Here is a 14,305-nt window from a genome sequence, read left to right as displayed (position 1 = left end):
TCAAAGCATCACAATAAAAAAAATGCAAAGGAGACAGAACAGAAGCATGAGTCTCTCAGATAAACTCGTCGGAGTGATGAGCCGCATAGGATGCCACTCAGTCCGCAGCACTGTTGGCCTTTCTGAAGACATGTAAAGTCCGACAAGGATGATCTTCTATAAATTGGGCCGACCACAAGGGTGGAGGCCATCAAATCTCAAGCTAGCCTCTTCACTCTCCTCCTCATCAAAGTTGCCAACATGGCTCTTCTTAGCGTGGTGCCCATTGCCACAACCCATGCTGCTCCCCAGCTCCCTAGACTTGGCAGCAAGGGGTTGGCCTCCCTTGAAGGGAAGGCTAGGATGCCTCTTTCTACTAATAAGACCTCTCATTTCCTTAATATCCGTTGCAACCAGGGGGATGCTGCTGTAGTGAATGATGCGGTGGAGGCCAAGCCTTCTGTCCTTTTGGGGAGGAAGAGCTTCCCTACTGGGTTCACCTTTGGAGCTGCCTCCTCCGCTTACCAGGTCACCCCCACCTTCTAAAACATCCATATTTATTTATTTATTTTTACGTTGTTCGACCTTCAAGGTTCAAAATAACGATCAAAACGATGTTATGAGTACCCACTCAATTCACCGATCTTGATACTTTGATGGGAGGGATTGGTTGGATCCCTGCGTGTGAAGCATCAAGCGTTGTTTCAACATCATGTTGGATGATTAACAAAGCACCATTACTAGAATTTTAATTTTTAACTGGAATCCTCTATGGTGCATGTTTTGCGCTGCACAGTGCTGTACAGTCTCAAATAGCCCCACATCATTCATCTTTGAGATCAATAGCTATCGTTTAATATACGACACATTGTGTTTGGTTCTAAGATGAACAACTGTCATCATCTCCGAAATGGATGATATAGTAGCTATCCAAAATTATACAATGCTTTGCAGTGCAAAATGTGCAACCATAGAGAAAAAAAATGTCGTGTTCTAGTTGTTTCATTTGTGTATTTTCTTTTTCTATTTTCGGATTATATGGTCTTGTTTATTTTTTTCAAAAAAAATAGTTTAAGTTAATTTAATATACTGATAAAAATAATATATTACATTCAATAAACAATTAAGATATAGTTTAATTATTTGATACTAGCACATAATTCAATTACTTCTTTTTTTATCTATCTTTTTGTTTCCCCTGCTAATTCCATTCAACGTAATTCCTTTGCAGATTGAAGGAGGCGTGGATTCGAGGGGGGAAAATATATGGGACACGTTTTGCCGCAAATTCCCAGGTCCCTTTTGTGGAGCCCACCATTTTTTTTTTTACGGCGCTCCCCACGAGTGACTCAACCCTATTATTTTATCCAAAAAAAAGCTATTATTTAAATTTATTAATTCTATATAAATATTCAAAATTTATTGAATATATAGTAGATATGGACCTAAATTTGGACTAACCAGAAGTATTACCTGAATTTTTTGATTATGTATAAGCATGCAAAATCTTTTCAGTATATAGCCAATATGAAACTAAATATACGCCCATATGAATCCTTACAAATAATAAGGAGCTAGGCTTCACCGCTTACACTGCCCGCCATGCACAAGATTTACAAATCCCCACTAGTGGTATATAACAATTTAAATAGCATTAGTCTTCAACTTTATTAGTCTAACTCGTTCTGTTTATCAATGTATAAAACATGCATGGTGACTTCAACTTTATTAGTCTAGTAGATACAAGGGTATCTGGCCTACTTGGTGCAGTGTTGCTGCCACCCAGCATAACACATCACATCACATCTTTGTGAAGCATGCTGGCCTTTGCATATTATCATGTACTAACATCGCCTTTATACCATGCTATATCCGAACATTAAGTCAAAAATAATGGTGGTACAAAGCGGATGGTCATACTAGCTTGACTTCATATTTGTTACGAACCTATTGTATCTTGAAAGACTTTCTCACATAGTTCAGATAACATGGTGTAATTGTTAGATATTTGCTGTCACGTCAACATGTTTGCGTGCATTAAGCCTTAGTTGATGATAAAATTGACTCGACATGAATTCATGGACACAAGTAAACCAAACAAATCATAGTTATGCACCACATAGAAATTTGAATAGCCCACCCAATAGCAAATCAGCTTGTATTTGCATATTATTATTTTTTTTGAATTAAAGATGACGATCTTTCAATTGGCTACAGATAAAATTGCGGATAAAAGCAACGGGGATGTAGCAGTGGATTCATACAACCGCTATCAGGTAAAAACACTAAAACACAAATCCAAGATTTGTTTTAGTAAATTTGTTTCCATTCATCATCTTTAGTGTTATGAAAAAGAGAAATTTTGAAGATTTTACGCATCATCGTAGGAAGATGTGAAGTTATTAAAGGATATGGGCGTGGATGCCTATAGATTCTCCATCTCTTGGTCAAGGATTTTACCAAGTAAGCTTAATTTAACTCAATGCAGTTTTTTCTCTGTGAGAATTGATCTGTTTTAAAACCCCACTTCATTTCTGCTGAAAAAGAAAAGGCTAAAGAATGCTCCATAACAGAGTTGATCATGGGCTGGACCTTGAGCCTAAACTATATTCATATTTAGTTGAAATTTGGCCGGGCCTATTTAACATTTGACATTTGTTTGTGCCCAAATCTTGTCCACGATCAGCTCTCCTCCATGATGTCTTTAATACAAATTGCACCTCTCTCTCTCTCTCTCTCTCTCTCTCTCTCTCTCTCCAGCATACAATTTATTCTACTTGCAGAGGGCTCACTGAAAGGTGGAATCAACCAAGAAGGAATTCAATACTACCAAAATCTCATAAATGAGTTGATAAATAATGGTACATTAGAAGGATATTTTTCTATTTTTACAGTTATTGGTCTTGATGCGGGGTCGGAACCCCGACACCAGCCCACACACCGGCCGAGCAGGGAAAGCATCCGCGTCCCTTCCAGAGGTATTGTCCGCTTTGGGGATCGGGTGAACCGGCCCAGCGGCTGCCGCCACCCCTCACGGTTTTGTCCTTTTCTGGGGATCGGGTGAACCGGCCCAGCGGCTGCCGCCACCCCAAAAGGGCCCTCTGGAGGAAAGGTTTGCACCTCCTCATTATAAGGCACAGACCTTTCCGCTGATTAGCCGATGTGGGACTAAACTGGGAACCCCATCCCACAACACAGCCCCCCCAGCGGGAAGGTCTGTGCGTGGCCGGGGCCCTTCCTCTAGCGCCATCTGATGCGGGGTCGGAACCCCGACACCAGCCCACACACCGGCCGAGCAGGGAAAGCATCCGCGTCCCTTCCAGAGGTATTGTCCGCTTTGGGGATCGGGTGAACCGGCCCTGCGGCTGCCGCCACCCCAAAAGGGCCCTCTGGAGGAAAGGTTTGCACCTCCTCATTATAAGGCACAGACCTTTCCGCTGATTAGCCGATGTGGGACTAAACTGGGAACCCCATCCCACAACAGGTCTGATTATGAATTTTTGTTATTCAAATATAACTTTATGATTATAGGTATCGAGCCGTTTGTGACATTGTTTCATTGGGACGTGCCACAAGCCCTTGAAGATGAGTATGGAGGCTTCTTGGATCGTAGGATTGTGTAAGAATCATAGTCTCGTAGTCCACTTGCTAGTACAAGTTTTTCCTTTAATTTATTTGGATATGATGTTTCATTTTCTCAACTAATATTCATCATTTACTAGTCACCAATTACTGAAGTAGACATCATAGTGATTAATTCTCTTTCATTTACAGTGACGATTTTAAGGACTATGTTCAAATATGTTACTATGAATTTGGAGATAGGGTGAAGCATTGGATCACATTAAATGAGCCATGGACATTTAGCAGCCTTGGCTACGGCCTTGGAACTCATGCTCCAGGTCGATGTTCTAAAATTCTTGGCTGCCCATGTGGTGACTCCACAGTAGAACCATATATTGTTACGCACAATCTTATTTTAGCCCATGCTGAAGCGGCTAGACTCTACAAAGATAAATTCCAGGTAAATAGAAAATTTAAAATACTAAAGTTAAATATTTATTAATCTTACTTTTAAACACACATGGCTAAAACCCTTATTAATATCAGTTTTATTAATATTATTCATTCTTGTTACCATTATCATGTCATTGTTGTTTCAATGCGCTCTCTCTATCTATCTATCTATCTATATGTACATATAACTATATGTATATACATGTCTACATGTGTACATGTGTATACATGTGTACGTATGTGTGTGGGTGTGTGTGTGGGTGTGTGTGTATACACATACATACATGTATACATGTATATACATGTATACAGGTACATACATGTATACATGTATATACATGTATATACATGTATACAGGTACATACATGTGTACATGTATATACATGTAGACATGTATATGTATATATATGTGCTCCCCACCCCCCCACCCAACACACACACACACACACACACACACACACACACACACACACATATTTAGCATCTATTAAATCCATCATAATTCCTTTTTCAGCCTGCTTTTAACTTAATGAGTTATATCAACAGAGAATCTTGTTCAAACTATTCCTCACTTAAGAAAAAAAAGAAAAAGAAAATAAAAGGAGTTAGTAAAAATAGGGTAACAAATGTTTGTACATAAGTTTTCTTAACATTGCATTTAATTGAAATTTAATGTCATCAAAAGTTTAGAAATATTAAGTAGTAGAATACCATGTCCTATATAAATAGTTTGATAATAATCTGAAAAATTCTCCTTCTGCCTTTGACAAATAAAGTACTTTATCATTCATCTAAAATTCATTCACACATAAAGCATCTTACAAATTCAATATTTTGGAAAGTAGTATTCATATTAATAAACATATTATGAGTGTGCAATTTTCACATATAATCAGCTTTTATAGTTGTTCATGCATTAGAAATATGGCCTTAATCTAATACTAATTATATTGCAGGCCTCACAACAAGGAGAAGTGGGAATTACTTTGGTGTGTATGTGGTATGAACCATATGATCACTTGCATATGAACGACGAGGCAAAGGCTAGGGCTCTTGATTTCATGCTTGCATGGTAAGTTTATACAAAATATAATTAACACAAAATCAGAATGTTCATATGCATGCAAACAATATATTGTTTATATTAACAATCCTGAGATGTACTCTTTTCTTCACTTATTTTAACATTAAAGAATTGGCCTATTCATGTCAAAAATTTTATAATGCTCATATCTTGTAGTTTAGATTTTGTACAAATTTATTCATAATTTATTTTTTCTCGAAAAATTATGTTCGGATATTTAAGCTACTAGGAAAGTGCCCATTTGTATCTTCATCGAGAAACTAGCATTCTCATTTTGGGGACCTACACACTAAAATTTGTATATAGAAAAGATGCATAATCATGAACTCTATTCGAATTTAAGTGATCAATTTAACACACAGAGGGAGAGAAGAGAGGTACATTTATATCCAAGTCTAATCATTTGTAATCATTATCTTCTCTTCTCAACCAATAGTGATTAATTGAATAGGAACTTAATCCTAATTTAAGATTAAAAATAGAAATTGTTGTCAACAAAATGTAAAACCAAACTATCTTGAATCAAATACATGTCATAGTACCTCAAAGATGAGAGCTACTCTTTTTAAAGCAAAATCAGTAATATAGTATACAAATCTATATATAAAAAATACTCTTCTCCTATAATATGATACATTTTCATCTCAAATTTTCTTAATACATTTTACGATATTTTTGTCCTCATCAGGTATATGGACCCACTAGTTCATGGAGATTATCCTTTCAACATGAGAGCTATAGTACGGGATAGGCTTCCCTACTTCACTGATGAGGAATCAACGATGATTAAGGGTTCTTTTGATTTCATCGGTCTCAATTACTATACAGCAAGATATGCACGCTCTGTTTCAATATCACCGGATGATTCACCAATTCTTCATATTAATGAAGCGTATGCTGAACAATTAGGTAATTTCTGTAATCTCATATATGATTTTTGGTTCATATTTGGTAGCAGTAGTAGCATTATAAGTCGACATATCAAATCGATACAACCTTTTTCAAGACATATGTGCTACTTATTGATAAACAAATTGTGATGACAGCATAATCAATGCAGTTTCTTATAAAGATAACTCAAAATTTAAAAATTATTACATTAATTTGGGATCAAGTTGCCTAACTTACCTCAAACTAAAGATATACAATTCTTTCTTCCTAAATGTTGTTGGAAGAGTTTATTAAACTTACATAATTATAAAGTTGCCAAATAAATGTTATAGGAATCAAGATATTTATTTCTATATTATCATATTTATCTATACATTTCTTCGTAAATAACCAGAAATTTTTACTAGACATTTGCCAGGCCTTCATTTAAATTATGTTCATGGATTGATTGATTAAGCTAGCAGTATAAGAAAAAAGAACAGCAAGGAGTAATCTATGATTAGTAACAACAAAGGGATACACCATATTTTAGAATTTTGATTTTGGTTATGATTCTATAGTTTTTATTTTTATGTTTTTTGGTATATTTTAGAATTTGCTAATCTATTGATATGTTCAATGCAGATAAAAAGGATGAAGTTCCAATAGGTGATGAGGTAAAGCCATTATTGTATAGTTTTTATTTTTGAATTAAAAATGTAAAAATTAAGATTATCAAATATAATTTTAAAGTATTTCTAACTAAAAATACACCAAAAATGATAATATGGTGATAGAAAATGGTAAGTTATAGATATAAAAAATCCACATATTACTTAATCACTATTTGAAATCCAAATGTATCTAAGAATCTATGTACCTTACAATAAACTAATTTTTTATTAATGGGGGCTTGTCCTAGTGGTGACAATCCTCTACTTGATAACTAAAGTTTCTACTTTTGATTCTTGAATAGTACATTACTAAAACTCTAGACCTAGGTAACTATAGTACGGCGGGTCCCCCTCTATTACTCTTAAAAATAACAAATGATCGTAAAAATTATAAGATATCATAATTCATCTTCGATTATTTATCAATGCAAACAAATATACTTGATGAGAAGACTTCAATAAGATTTAACGATATAAAGATGCTGACTTATCAAACAAATAGCTAGTGTTTTAACCAAGCAATATTGTAGTTTTCATAATAATATCAACATATTTGATAGGATTGATGTCAACGTTGTTTATAAATGACTAACACTGTTAATTATCATTGTATGTTCATTATCGTTTTATTTCAGTCTGGCACTTGGATATATGTGTACCCTAATGGTTTGAAGGATCTTTTGATGTATATAAAGCGGAGATATGACAACCCGCCAATCTACATCACTGAGAATGGTTAGTATTTATATATTAAAATTCCTATAGCATCGTCAATTATTTTCACTATTATGGGTATATATACATACTTATATACAATGATGCATTTTGATATTCGCTAATAACGTTGTGAGCTCTACATTTTCTTTTATTGTGCTTTTTCATTATTATGCATATTTACTCTTGCATCAATACATAGTTGACATTAATAAAACAAGAGTCTAAAGTCCCTTATTTGTTTTTCTTTTTCGATGTGAAGTTAGTGCTTCATGTAAAAATTCATCATTTAAAAATATATTGGATTGAATGTAATCCAAACACAAGGTAAAACAAATAAATTATACATAGATTTAATTGTAATATCATGGTTTCCTATTTCCTTAAGAGAAGAAGATGCATATCTCAATACCATTTTAATGAGTGTGTATTGATAATCCTATTTCTCATAAATATAAAGATAGGTTGGTTTCTCTCATAACATGTATTAATTCTTCTATAAGATAACTATTGTTTCTTCTTGGAAATAAGGAATTCATTTTTATTAATTTTGTGCTATATAATCAAATAATAAGGTTTTGTATCAACATGGATAAAATATATATGACAGTTTAAAGAACCCTTCTTTTGATGTATGGTGTGAAGCTATGAGATACAAAATGATGCAAGAAAACCAAATCCATAGGATTAATTGGGCATTGATTTTCCTTTATCTTCTTCTTATAAAGAAAGCATAATAAAAATAAATATTTTAATATTTGAATTACTAGACTATTTGCGCCATTAAAAATATTTATTAAAGAGAACTGATGACATTTAATGTCTTATATAGTAATTGTTATTTGATATGTGGCAACTAATAGATTGATAATCAAATAGATCTCTAATTGTGGGAATTTTCAAAACATCATTATATGGTGGGTTTATATTAGTTATGAAATTTCTGATGAAATGCATTCCACTGGATGTGGTTGGCTAAAAAAATCTTACTGAATTTTCTTACCTATCTAATCATGGCATGCGGCTAGTTGTAGGAAATTCCTACTATTTAGGTTGTAGAGAATTTTATACCTAGCTAGTACAATATTAACGATTTTTATGTAAATGTTACTTTATAATTCGATTAAATGCACTTGACAGGAATTTGTGAGGTGGATAAGCCGGACATGTCATTGGAAGAGGCACTAAATGATAAGCATCGTAGAGACTACCTGAATCTTCATTTAAGTGCAATTAGGCAAGCCATGGGGTAAGTTGTAAATAAAGGTTATATTATAATATTTTAGATGCATGTATAGAATATGCAGAATATCTTATATCATCATAGAGAAAAAGAAAAAATAATAAAAAGATGGTCTAAAAGAGGAGATGATGAATCGTGTAATTTATTACACTGAACTCAATATTTTATTGATCCAAAATTTCAGACAAATTGTTTCTCTTGATAGCTTGAGTAAATTTCAATATTAAAGTTCTAAAATGGAGAATATATGACACAATGGTGTAATTAATATAGGCAATGTCGTAGGTTACTCTGTCGTAATGGCTATAATTAGTTATACTTAATTAAAGAGCGATTCACTATGAGCATACATAGCTTCTTAATGATAATACCATATGGAACTTAATATCATGCAATTAAATTTTATCCACTCATATAGAATATGAGTTTTTGAAATTCATCTACATATATTTATACCACTAACATGATCAAGACATTAACTATCATTATATTGTGTATGAAGAAATTTATATGTTTGGTCTAACATGCACTTAAAGATATATCATAATTAATATTTGCATCAATGTAAAATTTCCTCTAGTCCCATTCTTAGTACATTGCACACAAGGTAATCATAGCGGTTCTTAAGTGCTATTTAAACTATCTAACATGACTACAAATTGTTGCTAATAACTTTTCACTCCAATACCTTATTATTAGATGACTTTAATTTTTACAGGACAGGGGAAAATGTGGAAGGAGCAAATGTGAAAGGATACTTCGCATGGTCTCTCACTGATAATTTTGAATGGAAGGAGGGCTATACTCATCGTTTTGGACTTACCTATATTGACTACAAAGACAACCTAAAACGATATCCCAAGCTCTCGACTGAGTGGTTTACCCAATTTCTTAAATCTTAATTTCAGCATAGAATGGCGAATAAAGCTCCCTTTGTGAGTTGGTAGCATTGTTTGATGGTTTCAAGTTATTAGTTGCAATGTCAATTGTAGTCTCAAATGTAACTCGAATTAGATTCTTATTATCGGTCGACTTATCATGGTTGAAAGTTTATTTTAGAATCTTCATGATGAGTACTACTATATTCATTTAGCTTATATTGATAACTAATGAACTTCGCTTTTGGTGGTAGAAAAAGATCATAAATCTAAAAACAGCTATGAAAATCATGTTGAAAGATTTGAATAAACATTCATTGAACATTTCAAAATTTTTGGAACCATAAAACCAAGTGGATATGCCCAATCTTAATGCTATCCAAAAAACCTCCAAGCGTGGAGGTAGAGGTCTGATGATACCTTCAATTATCTGGAATAAACTTATGAAATGATGGCTAGTTAGATGAAGACATATCGGAAAAAAGAGGCTTCTCACAAGAAGAGCAAGACAAAATTTTTAGAGAGAGCTTGTTTTATCTGTGGGCTGCTAAATCAACCCATTCATTAAATGGATGATGCCAAGGATCCATAGTCCGTTATTGCCTAATACCTTCTCCAAATAAATGTGAAATATGGTGGAAAAATTGGCTGAACTATATAGAGTGCAAGATTTCATTTTTCCTATAAATTTGATATCAAATCAAATCCATTTCCCCCGTCTCGAGATAACAGCCAGTTAAATGTGTTAGCTGTATATAAGCTGTATATGAGCTGTATATGAGTTGTATACATGAGCTGTACATAGCCACCTTCAACTATAAAAGGTGAGCTATGGCACTGTTTGTGTGTGAATAAAAGAATACATCCTTCTCTTCCTACGTCTCTCATTCCTCTCGCTCTACAACTCCCTCTCTCCTCTCCTACGTTTACGTGGTATCAGAGCCTTCAAGATCCTGGAGACGCCGTCGCCCGCTAGCCTCTGCCTCCGAGACCCCCTTGCTGCACCTTCTCTTATGCCGTCGGCGGCCTTCCGCTTCCTCCGCTCGTCACAGCCACTCTTTCTCGTAGGGGTGGCGGGGCATCTTGAAGATCTTGCTCTCTTTGCTCCCCAGCCAAAGGAGCTCCTTGGCAGAGTCAAGCGTGTGCTGGGGCTGGGGTCCTTGCTGAGCCCCTCCAGCTTGGGCGACAACAGCTTGATCTGCCGCGCCCGGTAGTCGGAGTAGGCCGCGATCTCCTCCACCACCTCTGTGCTTGCCACTGAAACGGATGTGCTTGAGGTCATTGCCGGCACTGCCGGGGAGAGAAACAAAGGTGATGCGGACGCTGGGCTCAGATGAAGTGCCACCACCAATCATTCAGATGAATGGAGTAACTACCTAACTTTTGTTACACAATTGGGAATACACATCCCAAGAATCAAAGAGTCTCCTAATGGAAGAGGGGCACAAACACTCAGCTAACCCTGTTTGCCGACGTAGATGCGCATATGCTGCATGCACATGCATACAAAATATAATAAGTATATTCAACAATTCATCAACTCTTACAACATAACTCCACAGCATACTCCCAGAACTCATACACGCTTTAATTTCCTTTTCTTTGACTACAGTAACAAAGTCTATGATTCTCCCACAGATGCTCTATCCATTTTCTAGACAGCCCTAAAATTGAAATTGAAATGCAACCTAAAGATAGTCCAATCGGTGTACTTAACATGCACCATATGCTGATGAAAATGAGAGGCACTGCAAGGTAATGAACAAAAAAAAAAAGGAAGACAATGCTAAATGCCAGTATTTGATTTTATGATGACACGCAACAATTCCATATTTGTATGTAATGAGTTCACTACTTTTCTTAAAAAAATATCCTAATTAACTTGCATTTATAGAACTGGTTGTTTAAAGACAAAGTTCGTATTCAAGAAAGGCCTTGCTACCTAGTTGTGGTGAGGAAGGATAAATAAAAGCCTATCCCGAAGTGTATGGATCAGGCCAGCAGGGCATGCTATGGTCAGGTAATGAACACTAGAATTAAGAAGTGATAAGAAAGGGAGAATTACAACCTTCTCCATTTGGGTCTGAGAATCATTGGAAGCAATTTAGAAAACTAAATCTTACTTATAGTTTATTGTGTTTCAGATAACCAAGAGTATGTCCTCTATTTTCTTTTCTTTCAGCCAAATGACAGACAATTGTTAAAATAACCAAATCCACTGCCTGCCTGCATGCACAAAGAAAGAAAAGAAGGAAGGAAAGCGAAAGGAATCATAGAGTGCCTTGTTGATAAAGTACCAAAGGTCATTCTTGCACTTCAGACAAGGTCTTGACTATTGAGGTGCAAAAGACATCAGGAGTTAAAATGTGTTAATGGTTCTGACTTTAGCAGACACCTAACAATCAGGAATCAGGATAAGGCTTGCTACTTGCAATGCAGCCATGTTCCAACCATTCATGTACATTATCACAGAGACCACTTCTTAAAAATTACTGCTACGTATATGAGAACGAAAATAGAACATGAGAATTATACGGTATTTAAGACACAAGATTACCAATCAAACCACGTACCTTCATTGCCAACTCAAAATCATAGGAAACATTTGATGACTTGTGCAATTCAGAAAGTACTTTCTCAACTTTCTTCTTTATGCCTAAATTAATAAATAGTGAAAATATCACTTTAATAAGTGGATGAACAAGTGATACAGTAAATAGGAACCTAGAAACTGTGAGAAATAGAAACAAAATTTTGAGAAACAGATTGAAAGAAAACAAAAGACAAGGATCTTACATCCTTCCACCATAACTCTCTGGAGCTTCTGTAAGTCCTTCCCTGTGAAATGAGCATGCTCAATTCCGTCCTTAGCCCATTCATTGCATCTCTTTATCTCCTCATCAGTCAAAATGGTACTCTTTAGGGCATTCAAGGTGGTCCGACGGCCACATATTCCAGACTTCTCTTTCAAAGTGGAGCTCTTTGATACACCAGCAACCAGAGGTGTGCCGGTATTTGAAAGATCCGTCAAAGCTTTTCTGACTTGACGCGCAGTTTTTGCAGGCTTAGTAAGATCAGCCTTCATCCCACCGACACCTTTTCCTGGAAAAACAACAAATTATTTCAGTTCATTGCGGTCTTCCAAGATAAAACTCTAAAATGAACATGTTCAGCAAAAAACCAGTTTAGCAGACATCAAGAACAATGTATACCTCTATAATTCTGTACATTCTCATTCTGAACAACAAGAGGAAGTTGAGAAGCCATTGACACCTGCCACACTCGACGTTTCAGTAGCCAAATTACAGTCAAGTTAAAACTGATGACAATTTCACATACAAAAATTTAAAATGAAAATTCTATGGAATCTTTGCGGAAGAAGAAGAAGGAATCAGCAATCACATATAATATGTACATTTACAAGGTAAGTAAAGTATATCTAAAGATCAGATGAAGTGTTTGCTTCTGGAGAATTGTGGGTTATGCTTGTATCTTAGACATCAGCACTAACACTACACTTGTAGTAAAGTAAATAGCATGAACAGAATAAACCACCAGATTAAGTAGTAGACTTCAAAAAGATATGGTCCAAATAATTACAAATGGAATTACAACTGAATAAATATCAAGCGTTCTATGGAAACTACGTAACATAACATGCAGGCTCATCTCTTCTCAATGGGTCATTAGGGCATCACAGCCAACAACAACAAGAAGGTTAAAGAAAGCAAACATTCATAACTAGCATTAATCAATGTAACAGCGTCTAAATACACAGATCGGTGCCCAACAACCATAGTGAAACAGACATGAAACAATATGTTCCGGATCTAATATTTCCATCTCTAGTGAACAAAGTTAATGATATTTCCATCCAACATCAATCTTCTCGCATAACCTGGTAGCAAGATAAACGTAGTAAAACACATAACAACAGATTGATACGTGTTTAAAGAACCAGGAGATTGCGGGAAATTTAAATTAATAACTTCAGAATTCTTCTTCGTAAAGATTCATGGGGACACTAACATTTGTTTCCAAGAAATCCAGTTCTAAGATAAAATCAACCAAGAAATAAGATTGAATCAGAAGTTTTTCATGGGGAAAGGAACCAGGTTATCAGGGGAATATCATAAGAGGAATCAAGAACGTGCATAAAAGGAAGGGGAGAAAGTGAGAACTTTGACGACAGCGTGTCGACAGACGGGAGGTCCGGAGGTATTGGATTTGTGATTAGGGACCACCGTGGCAGGCTGCTAGCAGCAGGGGGGCGCACGCCAGGCCTTACTGTAGTTGGGGTAGAGCTTCAAGTAGCCTAAAAGGGGACATCGTATGCAAGGCGGGTGCTCAGTGCCGAGTGAGCGTACATTGAGGGGGACTCATCTATGGTGATCGAGTGGATACGGAGCGCGGATAGATATGGAGATGGTCACCCACTTATTCGTGAGACACGGAAACTGGTAGTAGAGTAGGGTGTGCACCAGGTAGCTCATGTTTTTCGGGAGCTGAACAGGGCAGCAGACTGGGTCGCCTCCTTTGTTGCACGTCATTCTGGGGCACTCTTGTGAACGCCCACAGTACATCTCCCGCCCCTATTGTACTTTTTACTTTCTTCTGACTTGACAGGATGTACTCATATTAGAGCTATATGAATTGTCATTTTTACAAAAAAAAAAAGAAAAAAAAAGAAGAAGAAAAAGTGAGATCCACTTGTTTGGTTGGAATTTTCAAAGGAGAGAGAAGAAAAGTTGTATTTCTATAAAAATATAATTTTCATGTTTAATGAGAAAAAGTTATTTTTTCGTGAGTCAAAAATCACTCCATTTTTATTTTTTTCCAAAAAAG

The 14,305-nt window shown here is 35.7% G+C and overlaps 1 protein-coding gene across 2 annotated transcripts; it reads left to right on the top strand.

Moving 5' to 3' along the window:
* The first annotated feature begins 201 nt into the window (after positions 1 to 201).
* On the top strand, positions 202 to 9,635 carry LOC103700554 (furostanol glycoside 26-O-beta-glucosidase-like). 2 transcript variants are annotated; one of them, XM_039133724.1, is made up of 13 exons: positions 202 to 507; positions 1,211 to 1,274; positions 2,197 to 2,255; positions 2,367 to 2,442; positions 2,763 to 2,840; positions 3,511 to 3,598; positions 3,754 to 4,003; positions 4,954 to 5,069; positions 5,770 to 5,990; positions 6,597 to 6,628; positions 7,261 to 7,360; positions 8,480 to 8,588; positions 9,301 to 9,635. In XM_039133724.1, the coding sequence occupies exons 1-13, from the start codon at positions 241 to 243 to the stop codon at positions 9,482 to 9,484; spliced, it is 1,644 nt and encodes a 547-aa protein (XP_038989652.1). In that variant the 5' UTR covers positions 202 to 240; the 3' UTR covers positions 9,485 to 9,635. The 2 variants fall into 2 exon arrangements, with proteins under 2 accessions (XP_038989652.1, XP_038989653.1); XM_039133725.1 differs by lacking the exon at positions 2,763 to 2,840 and having other exon boundaries at positions 203 to 507.
* The last annotated feature ends 4,670 nt before the right edge of the window (positions 9,636 to 14,305 follow it).

The sequence above is a fragment of the Phoenix dactylifera genome, chromosome 14, assembly GCF_009389715.1.
Source record: "Phoenix dactylifera cultivar Barhee BC4 chromosome 14, palm_55x_up_171113_PBpolish2nd_filt_p, whole genome shotgun sequence".
In the NCBI taxonomy this organism is placed as follows: domain Eukaryota; kingdom Viridiplantae; phylum Streptophyta; class Magnoliopsida; order Arecales; family Arecaceae; genus Phoenix; species Phoenix dactylifera.
This window is presented reverse-complemented; position numbering and strand designations above follow the sequence as displayed.